Source organism: Heteronotia binoei, chromosome 17 (genome assembly GCF_032191835.1).
Source record: "Heteronotia binoei isolate CCM8104 ecotype False Entrance Well chromosome 17, APGP_CSIRO_Hbin_v1, whole genome shotgun sequence".
Taxonomy (NCBI): domain Eukaryota; kingdom Metazoa; phylum Chordata; class Lepidosauria; order Squamata; family Gekkonidae; genus Heteronotia; species Heteronotia binoei.
In genome coordinates this window covers 54,098,800-54,125,182 of record NC_083239.1, presented here as the reverse complement: position 1 = coordinate 54,125,182, position 26,383 = coordinate 54,098,800, and the positions used below count along the sequence as shown (strand labels likewise).

The window sequence follows — 26,383 nt, the reverse complement described above, 5'->3', positions numbered from 1 at the left end:
AATGGAGAACTGATCCATGGGTATCTGGAGCTGGGGGGGGGGTGCTGTTCTTTTAGGTAGAGGTACCAAATTCGCAGCATAGCATCCGGTGCCTCTCCTCAAAAGACCCTCCAAGTTTCAAAAGGATTGGACCAGGGGGCCTAATTCTATGAGCTCCCAAAAGAAGGTGGCCCTATCCTTCATTATTTCCAACGGGGGGGGGAAAGGCATTTATAAAAGGTGTGCGGTCCCTTTAAATGTGATGGCCAGAACTCCTTTTGTAGTTCAATGATGCTTGTCACACCCTTGCTCCTGGCTCCACCCCCAAAGTCCCCAGGTATTTCTTGAATTGGACCTGGCAACCCTACTCCTGGGCATGTCAAGAGCGCAGCAGCCTCCGCATAAGATGGGAGATGCGCCCCCCCCCTTGTTCAGCAGCCCTTCCCACCTCCACCCTTGTCCCCCTAAACAGGCAGGGAGGGGCTTTGGAGGGTAAAGTGAAAGCCAGTCTTTTGGGGGGCTCCCAAGTGAAATCCGGAGGTTTGGGGATGTTGTGTCCTCCAACTTGTCTCTACCCCCACCCTGCAGTGTAACAGCCCCGCTGCCCCCTAGCGGCCTGGGCTCCGGGACCACACTGGCCCCTCCTAGAGAACGCAGCTGGGAGTCCAGTGGCACCTTGAAGACCAACGCGGTGAACAGCATTTCTGTGCAGCTGATGGAGGTGTGCGTGCAGCTTCTACCCGGAACCAAACCGGGTTGGTCTTCGAGGTGCCCCACTGGACTCGAAACGATCTGCTGCTTCAGACCGGCATGGCGACCCAGCTGCCGAATCTGTCCCTCCTATGGGTGTATGAATGGGGGGGCAGAGTCACTTCCGACGACAATTCTCTGGATTAACGTCCTTCAAAAGGCCTCGCTCGGGTCGTGGCTTTTGGGTCTTTCCCTGCGGCCTTCCACTTTTCCTAGCGTGACCCAGGTCTTCTCCTGGGACTCTTTTTGGCCTTCTCATCGGGTGACCAAAGCACAGGAACCTCAGCTTGGGCAGTTTAGCTCTGGGGTGGCCAAACTGCAGCTCAGAGCCAAATGCAGGGTTTTCGCACATATTCTGCGGCTCCCAGAGGCTGAGAAGGAACATAGTGCGGGCTTGCTCTCGAGTAAGTGGGCATTGCGTGGGGGCCTCCGTCAGCCTCACTGCCGCCATGTGTGAAGCAGGGAAGGAGGGGGAAATGGGCGGACTTGAAAACTCTTCTCCTCCACCACAAAGGTCATCTGGAGACCCGAAACAGAGGAGACTGCAGGTTTATACCCCGCCCTTCTCTCCGACTCAGAGAGGCTCACAATCTCCTATATCTTCCTCCCCCCGCAATAGACACCCTGTGAGGTGGGTGGGGCTGAGAGAGCTCTGACAGAAGCTGCCCTTTCAAGGACAACCTCTGCCAGAGCTCTGGCTGACCCAAGGCCATTATGCCAGCAGCTGCAAGTGGAGGAGTGGGGAATCAAACCTGGTTCTCCCAAATAAAGAGCCCGCACACTTAACCACTACACCAAACTGGAGCGCAAGAACCAAGGTGGAAAAGAGAGCATGTAGGAGAGAGAAGCTGCCTGCTGACCAAGTCAAACTAGGTGTGCGTCTAAAGACATAGGTAATATTTCTTCATGTCCTGCGGCTCTCAAACATCTCGTCTGATAAAGTGTGCCGAGAGAGCACACACAAGCTTACGTTCTGAATAAAACTTTAGTCTTAAAGGTGCCACTGGACTCCTGCTTTGTTCTAAGGGCTGCCCTCTTGGATCTATGCTTGTAGCCGCCTCCACTTCCTGTGGCAGTGAGTTCCACGTGTTAATCACCCTTTGGGTGAAGAAGGACTTCCTTTGATCCGTTCTAACCCGACTGCTCAGCAATTTCACTGAATGCCCACGAGTTCTCGTATGGTGAGAAAGGGAGAAAAGTACTTCTTTCTCTGCTTCCTCCATCCCAGGCATCATCTTGTCAACCTCTATCCTGTCACCCCTCAGCCGACGTTTCTCCAGGCTAAAGAGCCCCGAGTGTTTTAAACCTTTCTTCATAGCTTCATGAGCTCCGTACCGCTTTCTCTGCTGCGAGCAAAAGAAAGTATAACTCTGAAATGGAAGAAACCGGGGCGGCAGAAAAGAAAAAAGGGGAAAAAGCAAAACTTTTAATTTCCTTACGGGACGCTATGTACAACAGGGAAAAGAAGACCCACGGGAGGGGACCACACAACCCCTCCTCCCGGTCCTTCCGACACTCAGTCCCCACAGCAGGGGGAGGGGGGCCTGGGAGGGTCCCGATCCCTACCCTCTGCGCTCCTCAGCCCCCCGGGGAGTTGAGGAAAGCAGCTGCACTGCCAGCCCAAAGACTCCTCCCCTGGCGGCAGCCACAAGCGGCCTCAGTCACTCTCGCTGCCCTCCTCGCTCGACTCGGAGCCGGCCTCGCTAGCGCTGGCCTCCCCCCCCTCCTCCTCTTCGTCGTCCTCGTGGTTGGAGCGGTCGCTGCCGCTGAGGAGGGGGCTGCGGGTCCCGTGGCGCTGCTGGCGCCGGCCTCCCCCCTCCTCCTCTTCCTCCTCCTCGCTGCCGCTCTCCTCTTCCTCCTCCTCCTCTTCAGGGCGGCCCCCCTCCTGCTCAGAGTCCTCGTCGTCGTCGCTGCCGAAGATCTCCTCCTTGTCGCGGGCTGCCCGCTCGTCCTCCTCGCTCTCCTCCTCTCCCTCGGCCGGCCCCTCCGCCTCGCTGGCCTCGCGCTCGCTCTCGCTGGCCGACCGGCCTTCCTCCTCCTCCTCCTCTTCCTCCTCCTCTTCCCCCTCGCTGGCCTCCTTCTCGCTCTCGCTGCCTTTCTCCTGCTCTTCGTCTGGTGGGAGAGAAGGGGAAAAGAGATGCTAAGAAGCAAGCCTTCCCTCCAGTTTATTCCCTCCTTGGCCGGAGCAGCTCACAAGCTGAGCAGAAGGTAGCTGCTGTCATCTTCCAACGGGGTGGGGGGCGGGGGGGGAGAGGAGAAGAAGAAAGAAGAAGAAGGAAGGAGAAGGAAGAAAGAAGAAGGAAGGAAGAAGAAGGAAGAAGGAGGAAGGAGAAGGAAGAAAAAGAAAGGCGTTAAGAAAGAAAAAGGAAAGAAGGAAGGAAGAAGAAGAAAGAAGAAAGGACGAAGGAAGAAAGGAGGAAGAAAGAAGGAAGAAGAAGAAGGAAGGAGAAGAAAGGAGGAAGAAAGAAGAAGGAAGGAGAAGGAAGAAGAAGAAAGAAGGAAGGAAGGAGAAGTAAGAAAACGAAAGAAGGAGTTAAGAAAGAAGAAGGAAGGAAGAAGAAAGGACAGAGAAAGAAGAAAGAAGAAGGAAGGAAGAAAGGAGGAAGAAAGAAGGAAGAAGAAAGGAGGAAGAAGAAAGGAGGAAGAAGAAAGGAGGAAGGAAGAATGAAGAAGAAAGGAGGAAGGAAGAATGAAGGAAGGAAGAAGAAAGAAGAAAGGAAAAAGAAGGAAGAAAGGAGAAAGAAAGAAGAACAAGAAAAGGGAGAAAAAGAAGAGAAGGAGGAGGAGAAGAAGAAATTGGATTTATATCCTGCCTTCCACTCCAAAGAGTCTCAGAGCGGCTCACAGAAATCAGTTTGCTTTGTACCCATCTTTCCTGAACTGAGACAAAAATGTGTGAGCCAGAGGCTAAAAAGCCGTGAGCCAGCTCACACTAACTCAGCTTAGAGGGGACACTGGATGTGGCCTATATACCACAAAGGTTAACAGACCCACATTGGCAAATAAAGGGAGCATGGGTGGAGCTGTCTCGGAATAGTCCATCAGACAAGAGGGGGGTTCGGACTGAACCATTCCTCAAAATCGCTTCCCGAAAACTGTACAGAGGAGACTGATAGCAGGATAAGACAATGGCTAGCACAGCACTTCTGAATCTCAGCCAAACCGAGACCAGCAGGGAGAGAATGGTTGTGAAGAAGAATTGCAGATTTATACCCCGCCCTTCTTTCTGAATAAGAGACTCAGAGCGGCTCACAATCTCCTTTCCCTTCCTCCCCCACAACAGACACCCTGTGAGGTGAGTGGGGCCGAGAGGACACTCACAGCAGCTGCCCTTTCAAGGACCACTCCTGCGAGAGCTCTGGCTGACCCAAGGCCATGCCAGCAGGTGCAAGTGAAGCAGGGAATCAAACCCGATTCTCCCAGATAAGAGTCTGCACGCTTAACCACTACACCAAGCTGGCTCTCAATCTCCTTCCTTTCCTCTCCCCACAACAAACACCCTGTGAGGTGGGTGGGGCTGAGAGAGCTCCGACAGAAGCTGCCCTTTCAAGGACAACTCCTACCAGAGCTATGGCTGACCCAAGGCCATTCCAGCAGGTGCAAATGGAGTATTGGGGAATCAAACCCGGTTCTCCCAGATAAGAGTCCGCGCACTTCACCGCTACACCAAACTGTGGGGGTAGAAAGCAAAAGAGCCACTGCAAGAAGACGGTACCTGAGCCCTGGGCCTCTTTGCCCAAGTCCATCTCCTCCTCCTCTTCCTCCTCGGGCTCATGGTTCTCCAGCTGAGCTTTGCGGGCTTCCTGGAAGGAGAAGAGACGGAGCGTGATGAGAGGACCAATGGCCACCAAATCCCCCACCACCATCAGCATCCCAAACAGTCATCTGCTGCCAATCCCCACTTCCTCTGGGGCGGTGCTCAGCCAAGAGGCTCCGGGGCAGAAGTCTACAGGGGTTCACACAGCTTCTGCCACCTCCCAGCTGCCAGCGTCTTCTGGAGTTCTGTAGCCCCCTGACCATCGATTGCAGGCCAGCGTAGCCCTCTGGGGTTCTCCCTTTTTTAGACTCTAAAGCAGGGGCGCCTAAGCTATGGCTCTCCAAGTCCCCACCGCCCCATCAGCCAGTTTGGAGAAGGTATTTGTCTCATTAAATCACTTTTACAAGCCAGCCAGCCAGCAGCTTAGAGAATGCATTTAAAGTTGTCTTGTTTCCACCTCTCCCTCCCTTCCTCCAACTATTTCCCTTTCCTTTTTCCTGGCTTGTGGCTCTCAACCATCTGACATTCATGCCTTGCGGCTCTCAAACATCTGATGTTTATTCTTTGTGGCTCTGAGGTTAAGCACATTTTGCCACCTCTGCTCTAAAGAGGAGCTGCCACGAGTATGTCGCTGAGTACTATCATCCGTCTATAACAGGGGTGGCCAACGGTAGCTCTCCAATGCTTTTTGCCCACAACTCCCATCAGCCCCAGCCATTGGCCATGCCGGCTGGGGCTGATGGGAGTTGTAGGCAAAAAAAACATCTGGAGAGCTACCGTTGGCCACCCCTGATCTATAAGACACCTAATAGACCACTACAGAGAATTAAGAACTATAATGAAGCTGGACCGCCTATGTAAGAACTTTTAGAGCACCATTTTAAATTTTTAAATTATAAATTGTTATATGTTTTTGATTTTATAACCATAAGGCATTGTTATTATGGAACGGGAGGCATACAAATGTAAGGTAAATAAATAAAATGAAGAAGAAGAAGAATTGCAGTTTTATACCCCTCCTTTCTCTCTGAATCAGAGACTCAGAGCGGCTCACAATCTCCTATACCTTCTCCCCCCACAACAGACACCTTGTGAGGTGGGTGGGGCTGGAGAGGGCTCTCACAGCAGCTGCCCTTTCAAGGACAACCTCTGCCAGAGCTACAGCTGACCCAAGGCCATTCCAGCAGCTGCGAGTGGAGGAGTGGGGAATCAGACCCGGTTCTCCCAGATAAGAGAGCTATGGCTGACCCACGGCCATTCCAGCAGGTGCAAGTGGAGGAGTGGGGAATCAAACCTGGTTCTCCCAGATAAGAGTCCGCGCACTTCACCACTACACCAAACTGGCTCTCCGCTCCGTAGCACTGGGGGTGTTTGCACCCAGAGAGGGGCCTCCGCTCCGTAGCACCGGGAGTGTTTGCACCCAAGCCCTACCTGAGCCTCCAACTCCTTCTCGTTCATGTCTCTGTGCTTCACCACCAGCACGGCGTTGGTGCCTGATTGCACCCCGGCCTTGGCACGTCGCTTGCTCAGCCGCACCCTGGAAGGGGAAAGGAGCGGCAGGATGAGACTGGGGGAAAGCAGCCCCCCCCCTGCCCGCCCACTTCAGATGCAGGACGGTTTTAATCCGTTTATACTCTGCCTCCCTCCCCGGTGGAGGACCCAAAGCAGCTGACGCCCATCTCCTTCTCTCTCCTCCTTTTTATCCTCACAACCACCCTGCGAGGCGGGTTCGGCTGGGAGAACATGACTAACCCAGGGTCACCCAGTGAGCTCCCATGGCATCCGAACCTGGGCCTGCCAGATCGTAGCCAGGAACTGTACCCCATGCCTCCTCGTGAGAGTGGTTTTGGACCACTCTGCTTTCAGCAGTGCCTTCCTGCAAGGCAGAGATGGCCAAACTGTGGCTCTTTCACACATATTGTGTGGCTCTCGAAGCCCCCATTGGCTGGCTTGGAGAAGGCATTTCCCTCTTTAAATCACTTTTCCATGCCAAGTCAGCTGACAACTTGGAGAATACATTTAAAGTTGTTTCCTACCTCCATCTCCCCCTCCCCTTCCCCATCTATTTCCCTCCCTCCCTCCGTTCCAGTGGCTCTCAAACATCTGACGTTTATTCTGCGCGGCTCTCACGTTAAGCAATTCTGACCACCGCTGCTCCAAGGCAAGTCACTCAGCATTCCTAAAATCATGCAGTCCTCCACCCACCAGGGGGCAGCAACACCCTTCGCGGTCTATGGCTTCCTGCCCCTTAGGGCCAGAGGGTGGAGATGGGAACCAGAACCTCCAGGGAAGCAATCTCCGGTGGGTCAGCTGGGCTCCGATGCAGAGCCAGCTGAGAACCGGAACGGCCGGCGGCACCCCCCCCCCTCGCTATTCCCATCACCGGCCCCTCACCTGGTCTCCAGTTCATTGTAGTAGACCCCGTCGCCCTCACGGAAGATGAAAAAGTAGTTCTCCTCGTAGCCTTTGCTGGCCTTGTTCTTCACGTTCCAGTTATACTCTCGGGCGATCTTATATTCGTATCTGGGGTGGGGGGAGGAAGCAAAGAATGAATGGCTCCAATCTCCCAGTCTTGCAAAGGAAGACAGCCCAGAACGTAACCACAGACCTTCTCCCATGCATCTCCCAAGTGTCTAGTCCTCCCACCTGAATAGCCATTGGCTGGCATCTTTTCAAACCCAAATCAATTTCTGTTGCCTAGAAGATGATGATATTGGATTTATATCCCCCCCTCCACTCCGAATCTCAGAGCGGTTCACAATCTCTTTTCCCTTCCTCCCCCACAACAGACATCCTGTGAGGTGGGTGGGGCTGAGAGAGCTCTCCCAGAAGCTGCCTTTCAAGGACAGAGTCTCAGAGCGGTCTACAATCTCCTTTCCTTTCCTCCCCCACAACAGATACCCTGTGAGGTGGGTGGGGCTGAGAGAGTGCTGACAGCAGCTGCCCTTTCAAGGACAGCTCTGCAAGAGCTATGGCTGACTCAAGGCCACTCCAGCAGCTGCAAGGGGAGGAGTGGGAAATCAAACCCGGGTCTCCCAGAGAAGAGTCCGCGCACTTCACCACTACACCAAACTGGCCTACAGAAGGGGATGATGCCAACTATTTGGTTGGTACAATCTGGTTTCAGATGCCAACTATTTTGAAGCAGAACTGAGGGTGGGCGAAGTTGCGTTGTTCACAGAAAGGCACGGAGAGTTATGCCAAAGACAGGGCATTTCCTTGCCTACCCCGAGCGTTTTACAAACGTGACCAGGCTGGGTCTGAGCCACTCCAGACGGAAGGAATGTTGAGGACTCAACATTACTAAATTCTCATCAGTACCAATCCATTCCCTGCATATAGAAACCTGGCATTACTCTCGGTCACTCCCTTCCTTCCTGATCCGCTAGCTTTCTACATAAAGGGATCCCCTCTCACCAATCTGGAATATCCAACACTCACTATTCAGCGGTGGTAGGTGGGAAACTCTGCTGAGTGCATAACAAAATAGGAGTCAATTGCACCTTTAAGACCAACTTAGTTTTATTCAGAACGTAAGCTTTCGTGGGCTGTAAGCCCACTTCATCAGACGAGGAATCCGGCACAGTGAGCAGAGCCACACACAGCTGGTAGGCAGCGGCTCAGAATGTAAAATGGTACAGAGTTAAGATCCAATGGCAGAATAGTAAAAAGTAAAAGTCATTGGATCTTATATTTGTACCATTTTACATTCTGAGCCACTGCCTACCAGCTGTGTGGGGCTCTGCTCACTGGGCCGGATTCCTCGTCTGATGAAGTGGGCTTAGAGCACACGAAAGCTGACGTTCTGAATAAAACTAAGTTGGTCTTAAAGGTGCCACTTGACTCCTATTTTGTTCTACTACTTCAGACCAACATGGCCGCCGACTTGGATCTATCTGAGCGCATAACAAATCCAAGAACTCTGTTTCTGCTCAGAGGACACCCATTTTGGGGTTTCTTGGGAATGATTTGGGGAAGGGGGCTCTCCTTTTCAACTCCTGGCTGCCTTGACCAAATTCTAACCCCCCCGCCCCCCGCATCCTCTCAGCCACATACATGTCCTCGGGGGCGTAATCCATTTCTTCCTCCTGGTCGCGCTTCCGCTTCCGCATCGTCTCGTCCACCGGCAGGAAATAGGCTACGAACTGGTTCCCTTCCTCATCCATCATGCCCCTGAAAAAGAAGAGATTTTTTTTATAATATATTTGTATTAAGATACACATAGGAAAGGAAAGGAAGGAAAGGTCCCCTGTGCAAGCACCAGTCGTTTCGCACTCTGGGGTGACGTCGCTTTCACGCCAGACTTTTTATGGGGTGGTTTGCCCTTGCCTTCCCCAGTCACCTACGCTTTCCCGCCTGGTGGAATGAGCTCCAGTTGGAGATCCGGGCGCTGCGGGACTTACTAAGCTTCGCAAGGCCTGTAAGAGGGAGCTCTTCCACCTGGCTTTTCATTTACTGGGCGTCCTTTGAAACCTTCCCCCAGCGCTTTACTATCCTTGTGCTTCAGCTGGTCAAAAGTCTGAGTGGCGTCAATGACCTGAAGCGGTGCTAAGTGGTGTTAACCAGCTGAAGTCGTACCAACTGCCGAACGGTGGCTTCTGGCTGTGTTACTGTCGGGAGTTGTGACCCTCTGCTCTACGTATTATGTTGATGAGATATTTTAAATTTGTTTGTGTTTCACTGCATGTGTTTTTATTCATTGTAACTACGATGTTTTAATGTTGCAAGCCGCCCTGAGCCCGCCCAGCGGGATCGGGCGGGGTGTAAATCACAAATTAAATTAAATTAATGTTAAATATCAAAATACATATTCTCTCTGTGTTTTGTTTGTTTCTTGTAGGACCTGGCCATTTCCCAAGAAGCAGAATCTCAGGATTCAAAGGTGAGGATATGTCTGTAATAATAAATATGTGTTGCGTTATTTGTTTCCAGAAAGACTGCATGTATTCGCATGACCACCAGAGAGGGTTTAAGGCAGGGGCGTCAAACATGCGGCCCGGCGGGGCCAAATCAGGCCCCTGGAGGGCTCCTATCAGGCCCCCGAGCAACTGGCTCTTGTCTGCTTCCTTCTCCCTCTCTCTTGCTTCCTTCTGCATCTCAGTGTGGACAACCCCTGTGAGAGCTCTGGCTGACGCAAGGCCATGCTAGCAGGTGCAAGTGGAGGAGTGGGGAATCAAGCCCGGTTCTCCCAGATAAGAGAGCTCTGGCTGACGCAAGGCCATCCCAGCAGCTGCAAGTGGAGGAGTGGGGAATCAAACCCGGTTCTCCCAGATAAGAGAGCTATGGCTGACCCAAGGCCATTCCAGCAGCTGCAAGTGGAGGAGTGGGGAATCAAGCCCGGTTCTCCCAGATAAGAGACCTCTGGCTGACCCAAGGCCATTCCAGCAGCTGCAAGTGGAGGAGGGGGGAATCAAACCCGGTTCTCCCAGATAAGAGAGCTCTGGCTGACCCAAGGCCGTTTCAGCAGCTGCAAGTGGAGGAGGGGGGAATCAAACACGGTTCTCCCAGATAAGAGAGCTCTGGCTGACTCAAGGCCATTCCAGCAGCTGCAAGTGGAGGAGGGGGAAATCAAACCCCGTTCTCCCAGATAAGAGAGCTCTGGCTGACGCAAGGCCATGCTAGCAGGTGCAAGTGGAGGAGTGGGGACTCAAACCCGGTTCTCCCAGATAAGAGAGCTCTGGCTGACCCAAGGCCATTCCAGCAGCTGCAAGTGGAGGAGTGGGGAATCAAGCCCGGTTCTCCCAGATAAGAGACCTCTGGCTGACCCAAGGCCATTCCAGCAGCTGCAAGTGGAGGAGGGGGGAATCAAACCCGGTTCTCCCAGATAAGAGAGCTCTGGCTGACCCAAGGCCGTTTCAGCAGCTGCAAGTGGAGGAGGGGGGAATCAAACACGGTTCTCCCAGATAAGAGAGCTCTGGCTGACTCAAGGCCATTCCAGCAGGTGCAAGTGGAGGAGTGGGGAATAAAACCCCGTTCTCCCAGATAAGAGAGCTCTGGCTGACCCAAGGCCATTCCAGCAGCTGCAAGTGGAGGAGTGGGGAATCAAACCCGGTTCTTCCAGATAAGAGAGCTGTGGCTGACCCAAGGCCATTCCAGCAGCTGCAAGTGGAGGAGTGGGGAATCAAACCCAGTTCTTCCAGATAAGAGAGCTGTGGCTGACCCAAGGCCATTCCAGCAGCTGCAAGTGGAGGAGTGGGGAATCAAATCCGCTTCTCCCAGATATGAATCCGCACACTTCACCACTACACCAAGCTGGCTCTCCAGGGCAGGGAGCTGTTCCTCTTGGCAGCAAAGGAGAGGACTTGCGAAAATGAGTTTAGATTAAGGGCAGGAAGGTACCAGCTGGATAGCAGGAAAAACTTTTGTACAGTAAGAATTGTTCAACTGTGGACTGGACTACCTAAGGAGGAGGTGAACTCCCCGTCGCTGGTAGTCTTTAAGCAGCAGCTGAACCAACACTGCTCAAGGATGCTCCAGGCTAATCTTGCATTGAACAGGGGGTGGGACTAGACGGTCTGTGTGGCCCCTTCCAACTCTAGGATTCTGTGACAAGTTGAGGCAAGATGAGGACAGGGACGCAAAGCACAGAGAAGGCTGGAAGCGCCGTGTGTGTTTCTCATCCGTACTGGTTACCTGATCATAGCCTGAGACATCATCTCGAGGGCGGCGGCCCCGCTGGTGTCCTTGGGCGCCGGGTCAGAGTCAAAGATGACCTGAGCACAGGGGTTGATCCACATCTGGGCAGGGGGAGAAGGAGAAGGACGTTTCCATGACAGTCAGGGAGGCCCCCAAAGGAAGCACGGCTGGCCTGAACAGCATAAGGGGGGGGGGAGAATCCTGCCCTGTGTAGCCCCCCAACCCCAACCCGTCCATGCTCCACTAAAACAGACTTTGCTTCTAGAAGGACAAGAGCCAGAGAGACGAGAACACGGGAATCCTGAGCACAAGAGAAGCCATGTTGGATCAAACCAGCGGTGGCCAGACCGTGGCTCTTTCACACATATTGTGTGGCTCTCGAAGTCCCCACTGCCCCGTCAGCCGGCTTGGAGAAGGCATTTCTCCGTTTAAATCGCTTCTCCAAGCCAAGCCAGCTGGCGACTTGGAGAATGGATTTAAAGTTAAAGTTACTTGCTTTCCACCTTTCTCTCCAACCTCCCTCCCCCCCCCCCATCTATTTGCCTGACTGTCTGCCTTCCTTCCTATCTTGTGGGTCTCGAACATCGGACATTCATGCCTTGCAGCTCTCGAACATCTGATGTTTATTCTGCGGGGCTCTTACATCAAGCTCGTTTGGCCACCCCTGGATCGAGCCAATGGCCTGCCCAGTCCGTTGCTCCGTGTCACACAGTGGCCCAAACCCAGGAGGTCCGCTAGCAGGGCCAGATCTCCAGAAGCGCCCCCACTCTCGCCTCCCACGCACCAAGACTATGCAGCATCACTGCCCCAGACAGAGAGTTACATCTAAAGCCCCCTAACTGTAACCACTAGCTCTTATTCTCTTCTCCATATTCTTTTTTGAGCTGCTCCAAACTTCCCAGGGGAGGAAATCGCATATGAGAGATTTGCTGCAATAACACTGGGGGTGGCTTTGTTGGCTCCAAAGCGTTAGGCCAAGACACTGTCCCAGGTCGTCCCCCACCCCCAAGCTGCCCGCAAGCCCAAGTCAGCTCCCCCCACCCCACCCTGGTTCCACTTTAGTTTTGTTTTAAACACACCTCAACCCAACCTTACCTTGAAGTCGGGGAACACCGGCATGACTTCCACAGGAGTCACCCGAGGTTTGCTGTAGTGTTGAGAAATCTGGAGACAGAAGAACATAAGAGAATCCATGTTGGATCGGGCCAATGGTCCATCCAGTCCAACACTCTGTGTCACATAAGAACATAAGAGAAGCCATGTTGGATCAGGCCAATGGCCCCTCCAGTCCAACACTCTGCGTCACATAAGAACATAAGAGAAGCCCTGTTGGATCAGGCCAATGGCCCCTCCAGTCCAACACTCTGCGTCACATAAGAACATAAGAGAAGCCCTGTTGGATCAGGCCAATGGCCCATCCAGTCCAAAACTCTGTGTCACAGAAGAACATAAAGGAAGCCATGTTGGGTCAGGCCAATGGTCTATCCAGTCCAACACTCTGTGTCACATAAGAACAGAAGAGAAGCCCTGTTGGATCAGGCCAATGGCCCATCCAGTCCAACACGCTGTGTCACAGAAGAACATAAGAGAAGCCATGTTGCGTCAGGCCAATGGTCCATCCAGTCCAACACTCTGTGTTACAGAAGAACATAAGAGAAGCCATGTTGGGTCAGGCCAAAGGCCCATCCAGTCCAACACTCTGTGTCACAGAAGAACATAAGAGAAGCCATGTTGGATAGGCCAAAGGCCCATCCAGTCCAACACTCTGTGTCACAGAAGAACATAAGAGAAGCCATGTTGGATAGGCCAATGGTCCATCCAGTCCAACACTCTGTGTCACAGAAGAACATAAGAGAAGCCATGTTGGGTTAGGCCAAAGGCCCATCCAGTCCAACACTCTGTGTCACAGAAGAACAGAAGAGAAGCCATGTTGGGTCAGACCAATGGCCCATCCAGTCCAACACTCTGTGTCACACAGTGGTCAAAAACCCAAGTGCCATCAGGAGGTCCATCAGTGGGCAAGGACACTAGAAGCCCTCCCACTGTGCCCCCCCCCAAGCACCAAGAATACGGAGCATCACTGCCCCAGACAGAAAAACATAAGAGAAGCCATGTTGGATCAGGTCAATGGTCCATCCAGTCCAACACTTTGTGTCACACAGTGGCCAAAAACCAGGTGCCATCAGGAGGTCCATCAGTGGGGCAAGGACATTAGAAGCCCTCCCACTGCCCCCCCACCAAACACAAAGAATACAGAGCATCCCTGCCCCAGACAGAGAGTTCCATCATAAGAACATAAGAGAAGCCATGTTGGATCATGCCAGTGGCCCATCCAGTCCAACACAGTGGGCAAAAAAAAGAGGTGCCATCAGGAGGTCCATCAGTGGGGCCAGGACACTAGAAGCCCTCCCACTGTTCCCGCTCCCCACAAGCACCAAGAATACAGAGCATCACTTGCCCCAGACATAAGAACATAAGAGAAGCCATGTTGGATGAGGCCAATGGTCCATCCAGTCCAAAAAAACCCAGGGGCCATCAGGAGGTCCACCAGTGGAGCCAGGACACTAGAAGCTCTTCCACTTCGCCCCCCCCCCCCCGACCTAAGCACCAAGAATACAAAGCATCACTGCCCCAGACCAAGAGTTCCAACAATACGCTGTGGCTAATAGCCACTGATGGACCTCTGCTCCATATGTTTACCCAATCCCCTCTTGAAGCTGGCTATGCTTGCAGCCGCCACCACCTCCTGTGGCAGTGAATTCCACATGTTAATCACCCTTTTATCCGTTCTAACCTGACTGCTCAGCAATTTCATGGAGTGCTCACGAGTTCTCGTATTGTGAGAAAGGGAGAAAAGGGCTTCTTTCTCTATGCCGTGCATAATCTGGTAAACCTCTATCATGTCACCCCGCAGTCAACGTTTTGAGACAAAATTAGGCATTACGAGGAACTGGAGGGCACCGGGTTGGGGGGAAAGAGTTCCAAGAGAGTGTTTAAAGAAACCATTCTGTTGCCAAAGACAACTTCGCTTCTTGCGGCTGGGACATTTTCCCCCACCCGAGTCCTCTTTTGAAGCCTTAAAGCCCACCCTGTTACCGACACCCCAGCAAGATCCCCGGGTGAGGTCGGCTCACCGACTTCTGTGCGTCCTCAAAGGTCTTCTCGATAGCCGCTATTTGACTGTCTCTGTCCTTGTAGATTTCTTCTTCTGTGAACTGCTGCTTGACTGAGACGCCGATCCTAGAAAGAGAGAAAGAGGCAGGAAAATGAGAAAAAGCATAATCCGGGAGGGCCTTAACAGCAGCTTGGGGCTTCCGGCCATTCATGAAACTGACGAAGTGAAGACTTCACGGCGGTAGAAATGTGAGAACGTGTGGATTACAAACTGCAGCTGGTTCATGTTATCCTGTCCCGAGCTGGCAGAACCTTCGCCGATAAATCAGGAACATCACAAACCTGCTGAACGTCGATACTCACTTCACCTCCGGCTTCTCGTTGGAGACTCCATAGCGGTTGAACTCGGTGGAGATGTATTCGGTCTTCCTCATCCAGGGCACGACCTTGGCATGCTGCTGGGAGCTGTCGGGGAGGTGAACATAAGGGGCACGGGTCAGCGGGGCCTCCAACTCCCTCCAGAGGCCGTTTCTGGGCACTGCAAGCCCAAGAAAGTCGACTGCCAGGCCTCTGATGTTCTAGACCTCATGGCTTAGCAAGACCACACATCAGGCACAGGTTGGGGTGGGGGACCTTTGCACAATTTGCTCCTCCTCCTAATCAAGAGAAGCAGGATTATGCAAAAGTCATTCATGGCTTTGCCATCTATTCATCTGTTTATTGTCTTTCACTATTGGGATTGTTTGAAACAGGAACATAATTCTCGGTAAAACATTCATCTTAATTGCAGAGATTCTGCCCAGCATAGATAGGTTCAATTTGTTCCATTTAATCATATCTCTGTTGATCTTGCGCCAATCAATATTTTTCGTTGTTTTTTCTACACCTAAGTATTTCACTTTTGAGTAGGATTGCCAATCCCCAGGTGGGGGCAGGGGATCCCCCCGGTTTGGAGACCCTCCCCCCGCTTCAGGGTCATCAGAAAGCAGGGGGAGGGGAGGGAAATGTCTGCTGGGAACTCTGTTATTCTTTTTGGAGACTTATTCCCATAGAAAATCATGGAGAATTGATCCGCGGGTATCTGGGGTTCTGGGGGGGCTGTTTTGGGGGGTAGAGGCACCAAACTTTCAGTATAGCATCTAGTGCCTCTCCCCAAAATACCCACCAAGTTTCAAAAAGATTGGACCAGGGGGTCCAATTCTATGAGCCGCAAAAGAAGGTGTCCCTATCCTTCATTATTTCCTATGGAAGGAAGGAATTGAAAAGGTGTGCCGTCCCTTTAAATGCGATGGCCAGAACTCCCTTTGGAGTTCAATTATGCTTGTCACAGCCTTGATCTTGGCTCCACCCCTAATGTCTCCTGGCTCCACCCCCAAAGTCCCCAGGTATTTCTTGAATTGGACTTGGCAACTGTACTTTTGAGGCAATTTCACACACTGTTAATCTCTGTAGTTCTTCCTGCTTACTCTTTAACATATTTTTACACCTAATTTTTATATTAGAGGTTTTTGGAGGGAAACGGGCAGTTAAAAGTTGTCAGGGGAAGCTGACAATCAGTGGAGTTTGATTTGAGTCTTGGTGACGGGTGAGTCGGTTCTGGATGGTATGGTCAGGGCCAGTTATATATTAGGGAAAGAAGGAGCATTTATCCCCACTTTCATTTATTACTTCTGTTCACCCTGCATTTAAAAATGCCTGTATATAGTTGCATGTTTATATAAAAGCCTGCCAACTCTCCATATTCTTGTATCTTATGGAGCAGCAATGGTGTTACATGAGTGGGATTTCCGCACATGACGTACCTGTGTCACTGCCCAGGGGACCAGGCAACAACACCATCGTTTCAAGGCAGCCAGGGTGACACTCTGGCATTGAGCAAAACCCCTCAATGGTAGATTTGGCTTCTACCATGGAGTTTTTGCCCAAATAACAGAGTGTCACTCAAGTCACATGGGCAATGACGCTGAATCGTTTTCTGGGTGAACTCCCCCCTGCTGGCCAGCTGGGTCCCCCACCTTCACCAACGGATGCGGCAACCCCATTCTGCACCAAGAAATCCTACACTTGTACGTTTGGAGAGTAAATGTTTTCAAGAGTCAAAACTGCCTTTTGTCTTGGATGGTACCTTAATTGTTTTTTCTCAATAGCTTGAAGCACCCACGGAGGTCAAAGAAAAGAGGTGGGGGAAGTGAGCAAAAAAGAAAAGAAAATGTGCAATGTATCGATAAGGATTGAAATATCGCTTTTTTCTCTCTTTTTTGCATTATTTGAAAGACATTTCAATATATTGCAAAATTTAATGCATTTGGTTAACACAAAACTGCCTTTTGTCGGATGCTGGACTCCAATCTCCCCCTCCCGCTGCAGGCAAACATGAACGACCTTCTGAAACTACGTTTGTACAGTAGAAGAAGAAGAAGAAGAAGATATTGGATTTATATCCCGCCCTCCACTCCGAAGAGTCTCAGAGCGGCTCACAATCTCCTTTCCCTTCCTCCCCCACAACAGACACCCTGTGAGGTAGATGAAGATATTGGATTTATATCCCGCCCTCCACTCCGGAGAGTCTCAGAGCGGCTCACAATCTCCTTTCCCTTCCTCCCCCACAACAGACATCCTGTGAGGTAGATGAAGATATTGGATTTATATCCCGCCCTCCACTCCGAAGAGTCTCAGAGCAGCTCACAATCTCCTTTCCCTCCCTCCCCCACAACAGACACCCTGTGAGGTAGATGAAGATATTGGATTTATATCCCGCCCTCCACTCCGAAGAGTCTCAGAGCAGCTCACAATCTCCTTTCCCTCCCTCCCCCACAACAGACACCCTGTGAAGTAGATGAAGATATTGGATTTATATCCCGCCCTCCACTCTGAAGAGTCTCAGAGCGGCTCACAATCTCCTTTACCTTCCTCCCCCACAACAGACACCCTGTGAGGTGGGTGGGGCTGGAGAGGGCACTCACAGCAGCTGCCCTTTCAAGGACAACCTCTGCCAGAGCTATGGCTGACCCAAGGCCATGCCAGCAGGTGCAAGTGGAGGAGTGGGGAATCAAACCCGGTTCTCCCAGATAAGAGTCCGCACACTTAACCACTACACCAAACTGGTAGACCTAAGCCCGGCCTCCTGGTCTCTCCTTCTACATCTAGCATGATGTGAAGCTTGCGCAGAGCTGGTGTGTCAGGTGCTGGGGCGCCCCTGCCCAGAGAGGAAGAGAGTCTGCACTCCATGGACAGAGAGGAGAGAAACCAGCAGCCACACAGGCGAGGCTCAAGCGGGGCGAAAGAGGGAACCCTCTGAACCTTGTGGAGAAACACCATTTCAGGCCTGTGCTTGTCTGGGAGTTGGCTAGAGGAGTCTATAAAACTCTAGGCAAGGCTTTGGCCTAGTCCAGGGGTTGCCAACGGTAGCTCTCCAGGTGTTTTTTTTGCCTCCAACTCCCATCAGCCCCAGCCATTGGCCATGCTGGCTGGGGCTGATGGGAGTTGTAGGCAAAAAACATCTGGAGATCTATCGATGGCCACCCCTGGCCTAGTCTCTTCCTCCTTCCCCCTACCCTCCGGTCTGGAAGCAGCACTTCTGAGGAGGCCTCCTAGAGAGACAGGAAGTCTTTCAGGCTGGTCTCCCAGAAGGCTGCAGGAGGGAAAAACTAGTTCCTGGGCGGAAACCGGGGTTTATATTAGAGGTTTTTGGAGGGAAACGGGCAGTTAAAAATTGTCAGGGGAAGCTGACCGTCAGTGGAGTTTGATTTGAGTCTTGGTGACGGGTGAGTCGGTTCTGGATGGTCTGGTCAGGGCCAGTTATATATTAGGGAAAGAAGGAGCATTTATCCCCACTTTCATTTATTACTTCTGTTCACCCTGCATTTAAAAATGCCTGTATATAGTTGCATGTTTTAAATAACCCATGCTGCTTGGGCTGATGGGAGTTGTAGGCAAAAAACATCTGGAGAGCTACCATTGGCCACTCTTGGACTAGTCTCTTCCTCCTTCCCCCTCCCCTCCTGTCTGGAAGCAGCACGTCTAAGGAGCCTCCTAGAGAGACAGGAAGTCTTTCAGGCTGGTCTCCCAGAAAGCTGCAGGAGGGAAAACCAGTTCTGGGGGGGGGAGAGGGGAACTGGGTTTTATATTATAGATTTTGGGAGGGAAAGGCAGTTTTTGATTGGAATCTTGGTGACGGGTGAGTCGGTTCTGGATGGTATGGTCTGTATATTAGGGAGAGAAGGAGCATTTATCCCCACTTTCATTTATTACTTCTATTCACCCTGCATTTAAAAATGCCTGTAAATAGTTATAAATTTTAAAGAAATATTTTGTCTGCTTAAAAAGTTTGTCCCTCTGTACCACCAAGGTTCCCCAACCGCCTTAGACCACGCTGCTGCTAGAGTGGAGTCCAGGAAAGGGGGAAGGCATGCCGTTGGCAAGGGTGCCAATCCTCCAGGGGTCTCCCAAAGAAGGACTGTGGTCTCTGTGTTAACCAGGGGCTGGGTTGGCAGAGAACCTTGAGGCCACAGAACTGACAGGAAGGGGGGGTTGGGAGTCCTGTTCCTCTCGGTCAGGAACCCCTTGATTGAGCAGGTGGTGGCAGCGTGCCCTAGTGGGCGGGAAGAAGATAAGCTCCCTTCAGGCATTGGCAACTCAAAAGGGGAGGTGACGGGACCAGGTCTGAAGGCAGAATCGGGCCGGTTCTGTCACCCCCATCAAAGGGGGGGGGGGGAGGGAGGGGCTTGGGAGGAACCAGCAATGCCCCAGTCCAAGAGGGAAGATGGGAGAGAGAAAATGAAGGGGTAACACACACAACAGAGGGCTTAACAGGAGAGCCAGTTTGGTGTAGTGATTAAGTGTGTGGACTCTTATCTGGGAGAACTGGGTTTGATTCCCCACTCCTCCACTTGCACTTGATGGAATGGCCTTGGGTCAGCCAGAGATCTCTTCTCTGGGAGAACTGGGTTTGATTCCCCACTCCTCCACTTGCACCTGCTGAGATGGCCTTGGGTCAGCCAGAGCTCTCTTATCTGGGAGAACCGGGTTTGATTCCCCACTCCTCCACTTGAGGCTGCTAGCATGGCTTTGGGTCAGCCATAGCTCTGGCAGAGGTTGTGCTTGAAAGGGCAGCTGTGCTTGAAAGGTGCCCCACCCACCTCACAGGGTGTCTGTTGTGGGGGAGGAAGGGAAAGGAGATTGTAGGCCGCTCTGAGACCCTGTCCTTGAAAGGGCAGCTTCTGGGAGAGCTCTTTTAGCCCTAACCACCTCACAGGGTGTCTGTTGTGGGGGAGGAAGGGGAAGGAGATTGTGAGCCCCTCTGAGACTCTTCAGAGTGGAGGGCGGGATATAAATGCAATATCTTCATCTACCTCACAGGGTGTCTGTTGTGGGGGAGGAAGGGAAAGGAGATTGTGAGCCACTCTGAGACTCTTCGGAGTGGAGGGCGGGATATAAATCCAATATCTTCATCTACCTCACAGGGTGTCTGTTGTGGGGGAGGAAGGGAAAGGAGATTGTAGGCCGCTCTGAGACCCTGTCCTTGAAAGGGCAGCTTCTGGGAGAGCTCTTTTAGCCCTAACCACCTCACAGGGTGTCTGTTGTGGGGGAGGAAGGGGAAGGAGATTGTGAGCCCCTCTGAGACTCTTCAGAGTGGAGGGCGGGATATAAATGCAATATCTTCATCTACCTCACAGGGTGTCTGTTGTGGGGGGGGGAGGGAAAGGAGATTGTGAGCCGCTCTGAGACTCTTCGGAGTGGAGGGCGGGATATAAATCCAATATCTTCATCTACCTCACAGGGTGTCTGTTGTGGGGGAGGAAGGGAAAGGAGATTGTGAGCCGCTCTGAGACTCTTCGGAGTGGAGGGCGGGATATAAATCCAATATCTTCTTCTTAAGGGCCCATCCTGGCTTGAAAACGGTGCTTTCTCATGGCCAGCTGCAGCCAGGCAATAGCAGAGTAGAAATCACGGAGTTGGGGGGGTGGGGAGAATGAATACCGTTTAGAACTGGTTGGCGCTTGGATCTCTTCCTCCAGCAGCTTCTCATCAGCTGGGTCCAGAAGAACTGCAGGAAGCAAAAGAGGGTTCAGCTGCAGTCAGGGAGCGAAGGGCTGCCTGCCCACATCCCCACCCCCCAACCCCACCCCCTGCCCTTCACCACTGCCACACACAGAGCTGGGAAAGGTCCACAGCCTGCGTTGGCAGCCGTCAACAGCTTGGCTCATGCAGTCCAGCTGTCGGTAACAGCTCAGTTTGTTAACTGAAGTAGATTCGGGGAGGGATGGTGGCTCAGTGGTAGAGCATCTGCTTGTTAAGCAGAAGGTCCCAGGTTCAATCCCCGGCATCTCTAACTCAAAAGGGTCCAAGCAAGTAGGCGTGAAAAACCTCAGCTGGAGACCCTGGAGAGCTGCTGCCAGTCTGAGTAGACAAGACTGCCTTTGATGGACCAAAGAGGGTCTGATTCAGTAGAAGGCAGCTTTGTATGTTCAGGGAGGGATGGTGGCTCAGTGATAGAGCATCTGCTTGTTAAGCAGAAGGTCCCAGGTTCAATCCCCGGCATCTCCAATTAAAAAGGGTCCAAGCAAATAGGCGTGAAAAACCTCCACTTGAGACCCTGGAGAGCCACTGCCAGTCTGAGTAGACAATACTGACTTTGATGGACCCAGGGTCTGATTCAGCAGAAGGCAGCTTCATATGTTCCTATATCCAAAACAGCCTTATGACAAAATCCTTGTTTCACACAAATGTCTGTCGGTTTGACTGAGTTAAAGCACTGCTGGTTTTGCACCGAAACAGGCTTTGTGCAGCGTCGAGGGGGCGTGCGATCCGCAAGACATACCTCCACCACCGGAACCAGCTGCTGCGCACGGGGCCCTTCCCGGCGACTCTTACCGTTGGGGTCGATGCGGTAGGTGTCGGGGTTGATCAAGTCTATGGTGACCCCTAAGTCGGGCTCCGTCAGCAAGTCGTGTTTGTGCTGCTTCTCCAGGGAGGTGGCTTTGTACTGGACAAACCTAGGCACCGACGTTAAAAAGAAGGCATCTCAATCAGCAGAAGAGCCGCAGCCGGAAGAAGGGATTCTTCAGAAGGAACAAGCTCAGCTTTATATCAGGCTACGTCACTCAGGATGGGGATGGATCAGGCTAGCCCGATCCCGACAGATCTCAGAAGACAGGCAGGGACAGTCCTCATCAGTACTGGGATGGGAGATCAAGATTACTATGCGGAGGCAGACAGTGCCCAACTGCAGCCAAACGTCGCTTGCGAAGGAGGAGAAAGATGGATTTATATCCTGCCCTCCACTCCAAATCTCAGAGCTGCTCACAATCGCCGTTATCTTCCTCCCCGACAACAGACCCCCCTGTGAAGTGGGTGGGGCTGAGTGAGCTCTCACAGCAGCTGCCCTTTCAAGGACAACCTCTGCCAGAGCTATGGCTAACCCAAGGCCATTCCAGCAGCTGCAAGTGGAGCAGTGGGGAATCAAACCTCCTAGATAAAAGTCCATGCACTTAACCACTATGGCTGACCCAAGGCCATTCCAGCAGCTGCAAGTGGAGCAGTGGGGAATCAAACCCAGTTCTCCCAAATAAAAGTCCATGTACTTAACCACTACGCCAAACTGGCTCTGAAGAAGATGATGATATTTGATTTATATCCTGCCCTCCACTCCAAATCTCAGAGCTGCTCACAATCTCCTTTATCTTCCTCCCCGACAACAGACCCCCCCTGTGAAGTGGGTGGGGCTGAGAGAGCTCTCCCAGAAGCTGCCCTTTCAAGGACGACTCCTGCAAGAGCTCTGGCTGACCCAAGGCCATTTCAGCAGCTGCAAGTGAAGGAGGGGGGAATCAAACCCGGTTCTCCCAGATAAGAGAGCTCTGGCTGACCCAAGGCCATTCCAACAGCTGCAAGTGGAGAAGTGGGGAATCAAACCTGGTTCTCCCAGATAAGAGAGCTATGACTGACCCAGGGGCATTCCAGCAGCTGCAAGTGGAGGAGGGGGGAATCAAACCCGGTTCTCCAGATAAGAGAGCTATGGCTGACCCAGGGGCATTCCAGCAGCTGCAAGTGGAGGAGGGGGGAATCAAACCCGGTTCTCCCAGATAAGAGAGCTATGGCTGACCCAGGGGCATTCCAGCAGCTGCAAGTGGAGGAGGGGGGAATCAAACCCGGTTCTCCCAGATAAGAGAGCTCTGGCTGACCCAAGGCCATTCCAGCAGCTGCAAGCGGAGGAGTGGGGAATCAAACCCGGTTCTCCCAGATAAGGGAGCTCTGGCTGACCCAAGGCCATTCTAGCAGCTGCAAGTGGAGGAGGGGGAATTAAACCCGGTTCTCCCAGGTAAGAGTCCGTGTACTTCACCATGACACCTACAGGATCGCCATGAATGCGCTGTGACTTGTTGGCCCTTCTCACGCACACAAAAATCCCTCCAGTTTTATCCAATTATCTGATTGAACTAATTCAATCGGCACAAATGCACATCCAAAGGAAAACTGCTGTTCGATTTATGGAAGCTTTGTGGTCATTGTCTGTTGACAACCAAATATATATTTTAAACGCATCCCTTGCTGACCTTTTTGAACACCACCCCCACCAGTGTTTTTGTGCCCTCTGCTGCCCCCCCCCCCACAACTGAGGGAGCACCCCTCTGCTTACCTGTTTTGGTCAAAGGGATAGGTGATGAACTTGGGGTCGAAGGGGATGTCAGGAAGGCTGTTTCCATACTTCACTCGACACACCACCCCTGATCTGCAAACAGAGGCGGGAGATGTGAGCCCGGAGGCCCTGCCCCAAACAGAGGACAGGAAAGGGGAAGACGGAGAGGGCCCTTACCTCTCGGGGAGTGTCCGGTGGGAGTTGGGCCTGAAGAAGAAAAAAGACAAGACACGTTATCCTCGCTGGAAAGGTTACCAACCTTCAGGTTGGGCCTGGAGATCTCCCAGTACTAATATTGATCTCCAGACTACAGAGATCAGTTTCCTGGGAAAAAAAGACAGCTGTTCTAGGGGGTGGGACTCTATGGCATTGCATTTTGCGGAGGTCCCTCCCTTCCCCAACTCCACCCTCCCAAGGCTCCAGTTCCAAAATCTCCCAAAATTTCCCAACTGAGATGGCAACCCTACTGGCTGCTGGAAATATGCCATTGCCAAAGACTTTAAGAGACAGCTGCCAGAATGTACTGCTGGAGAGAGCAATGACTTGGGAAGACCCCAGTTTGAGTCACAGCTCGACCATGAAACCACTGGCTGAAGACAAGATCGTCAGTCACAGCGCACACCCCCCCCCCCACCCCAATGCTATATGGGAGTATCTGTCACGCTAATTTACAGGGCTGTACTAGCAATTATAATATTAAGATGCACAGAGCAATATTTTACAGAAAGCTACACAAACGCTAAGGATTATAAATGGGAGACCTGCTGGAACCGCTCAAGGGTACATAAAACGGCAGCCAGCCCCATGCTTCCAGGATGGCCGACACAGAGCATATTTCATCACTCGACCATTTAGAGAGACTGTCCGAGGATGCGGAGATTCCGTCCAGCAATCTTGGCCAATAACCAGATCCACCGGCAGACCTTCCCACCCTTCTCTCCAGAGCTCATCCAACAGTTTATAAGTATCATTAATTACCATTGATTAAATTTAAATACATCATCGATTAAAACACAGTCCTTCTAAGTCAGACACCAAAGCCTGTCTGATCCAGCACCTCGTTTCCAAGGCCGGCGAGGCAGTGGCTTCTCTGTAGGGCATGTAAAAGGTCCCTGGCACAGGTAAAAGGATCAGGGGAGAGGTGACGGGTGAAGCCTTTTTCTCCCCCAACATCCTGGAGAGCAGCTCAGTCAGAGCACACCCCGCCACTGAAAAAAACAGCATTCTTCTGACCTTCCAAGAAGCCCACAAGCACAGCATGGTGGCAACGGCCCTATCTTACTGCTTGGCCCCAGCTTTTGATGGCTAGTGCTATACTGCCTCTGGTTATGCAGGTTCCGTCAAGCCGCCTTGGCTAACAAAGTTGGAGTCCAGCAGCGCTTTTAAGACCCACAAAAGTTTTATTCGGAATGCGAGCTCTCGCATGGATGCACATTTTGTCAGACGCATGCATGCACACTTAGGTGTGTGCATGCACGCGAAAGCTAAGATCCTGAATAAAAGTTTATAAGGACATGCTATGTTTGGTCAGGCTGATGGCCCATCCAGTCCAACACTTTGTGACACACAGTGGCCAAAACCCCCCCAAAACAGGTGCCATCAGGAGGTCCATCGGTGGGGCCAAGACACTAGCCCTCCCATTGTTGCCCCCCAAGCACAAAGAATACAGAGCATCACTGCCCCAGACAGAGAGTTTCATCATAAGAACATAAGAGAAGCCATGTTGGATCAGGTCAATGGCCCATCCAGTCCACACTCTGTGTCACACAGTGGCCAAAAAAACCAAGTGCTATCAGGAGGTCCACCAGTGGGGCCAGGACACTAGAAACCCTCACACTGTTGCCCCCCGCAAGCACAAAGAATACAGAGAGTTCCACCTATACCAGGGGTAGCCAAACTTGCTTAATGTAAGAGCCACATAGAATAAATATCAGGTGTTTGAGAGTTGCAAGACATGAACGTTAGATGTTTGAGAGCTGCAGGGAGGGAGGGAGGAAAATAGATGGGGGAGGGAGAGATGGGGAAAAACAACGTTAACTTTAAATGCATTCTCCAAGCTGCCTTGGAGAGGTGATTTAAAGAGAGAAATGCCTCCAATGGGGCGGTGGAAGCTTTGAGAGTCACAATATGCGTGAAAGAGCCACATGCGGTTCCCAAGCCACAGTCTGGCCACCCCTGATCTATACCCTGTGGCTAACAGCCACCGAGGGACCTCTGCTCCAGATGTTTATCCAATCCCCTCATGAATCTGGCACGCTTGCAGCCGCCACCTCCTGAGGCAGTGAATTCCACATGCTTGTTGGTCTTCAAGGTGTTCCTGGACTCCAACCTTGTTCTTGTCAAGCATCGATATTTCTCAATAATCAGTCTTTTGTTGTTAAATCAAAAGTTGCTTTATTGTAGAAACTCATAAGCTTTGCCAAGGCCAGAATCCTTGGAAGTAATGGGGTATACATGGTTACATAATTACTATATAGGGTTACTTCAAAGGATAGTATACAGATGCAATCTGAGTCACGGGTTCAAAGGTTACTACATAGTATCTCTTTTATTACTAAGGAATTTAGGCCATTAAAAACATCTCCCTTTCTCACACTTCTAGACCGGATAAGAATGTCGGTGAATCTGGGGGAGAGGCACTTCACAGCCAGCGTAAACATCCTTGGGCTAGATAGATTTACTGCTTGCCCAAACGTTATAAAAAGGAGGGGGGCGGTGGATACTAGCAGCCTGCTCTCTGTCTAAGAAACCATAATGGCACTCAGAAATATGCATGCTTGACAGTTCTATTGCAGGGGTGGCTGAGGGTAACTCTCCAGATGCTGTTTTTGCCTACAACTCCCATCAGCCCCGGCCAGCATGGCCAATGGCTGGTGCTGATGGGAGTCGTAGGCAAAACACATCTGGAGAGCTACCGTCGGCCACCCCTGTTCTATTGCTTCAGACCAACACAGCTGCTGGATCTATCCACTGGCTAATAGACTTTATTAAGACCCCTCCTCCTCCATCTCCTACCACCTTCCCCCCCAATAAAAGCTTTCCAGGCAGCAGCTATAGCGCTCAGCATCTTGTGGCGGTGAGTTCCACCAGCCTTGGACAGGAGCTCCTTCCACCCAATAGGAAGCCGAGGTTCCCTCCCCCACCCCCAGCAAGAGACCCAGGCTCAAGCCCCCCCCCCGCAAAAGGGGGGACCCAGGCGTCCGAGTGACGTCAATACCTGTGGCCCGGCTCCTCCCGCTGCGCCTGAGTCTGGATAGTGGGCGCCATGGCGATCCTAGGAGCGACGATGGGCGCCCAGGGTAGGGGCTACCAAGCACTTCCGGTTGCGCCGCTGAGCCTCCTGGGAAATGTAGTTCCACACAGGGCAGCACTTCCGGTCCCTCGGACGGAGCGGCACGACGGGAAATTTGAAAGCTGGATTTCTGGAGAGAAAAGCGGCGAAGGGGTCCGGACCGCTTCTTTCGCCACAGTTTAAGCCTCCAAGGGACGCTGGGGAAGGCCGCGGCTTACTG

General features: G+C 52.1%; 1 protein-coding gene and 2 non-coding genes across 3 annotated transcripts; 2 read left to right on the top strand and 1 right to left on the bottom strand.

Moving 5' to 3' along the window:
- Window positions 1-2,134: 2,134 nt before the first annotated feature.
- Window positions 2,135-26,234, bottom strand: PAF1 (PAF1 homolog, Paf1/RNA polymerase II complex component). The gene is made up of 14 exons (XM_060258315.1): window positions 26,089-26,234; window positions 23,049-23,078; window positions 22,872-22,964; window positions 21,110-21,231; window positions 20,216-20,282; window positions 14,600-14,701; window positions 14,257-14,362; window positions 12,218-12,286; window positions 11,120-11,223; window positions 8,543-8,659; window positions 6,881-7,009; window positions 5,918-6,023; window positions 4,445-4,532; window positions 2,135-2,841 (listed from the first exon to the last, which is right to left on the bottom strand). The coding sequence occupies exons 1-14, from the start codon at window positions 26,136-26,138 to the stop codon at window positions 2,387-2,389; spliced, it is 1,638 nt and encodes a 545-aa protein (XP_060114298.1). The 5' UTR covers window positions 26,139-26,234; the 3' UTR covers window positions 2,135-2,386.
- Window positions 20,495-20,567, top strand: TRNAN-GUU (transfer RNA asparagine (anticodon GUU)). Its single transcript has one exon. It is a non-coding gene; the product is annotated as a tRNA-Asn (tRNA).
- TRNAN-GUU (transfer RNA asparagine (anticodon GUU)) lies at window positions 20,708-20,782 on the top strand. The gene has a single exon. It is a non-coding gene; the product is annotated as a tRNA-Asn (tRNA).
- Window positions 26,235-26,383: the final 149 nt, after the last annotated feature.

Excerpts from the sequence above, each read along its gene's own strand:
- PAF1 (XM_060258315.1), bottom strand. The coding sequence starts at position 26,138 with ATGGCGCCCACTATCCAGACTCAGGCGCAGCGGGAGGAGCCGGGCCAC. Across the intron at positions 23,079-26,088 it reads CGGGAGGAGCCGGGCCACAG|GCCCAACTCCCACCGGACAC; the intron begins GTATTGACGTCA and ends TTTCTTCTTCAG. Across the intron at positions 7,010-8,542 it reads GATTACGCCCCCGAGGACAT|ATACGAATATAAGATCGCCC; the intron begins GTATGTGGCTGA and ends CCCCCACCCCAG.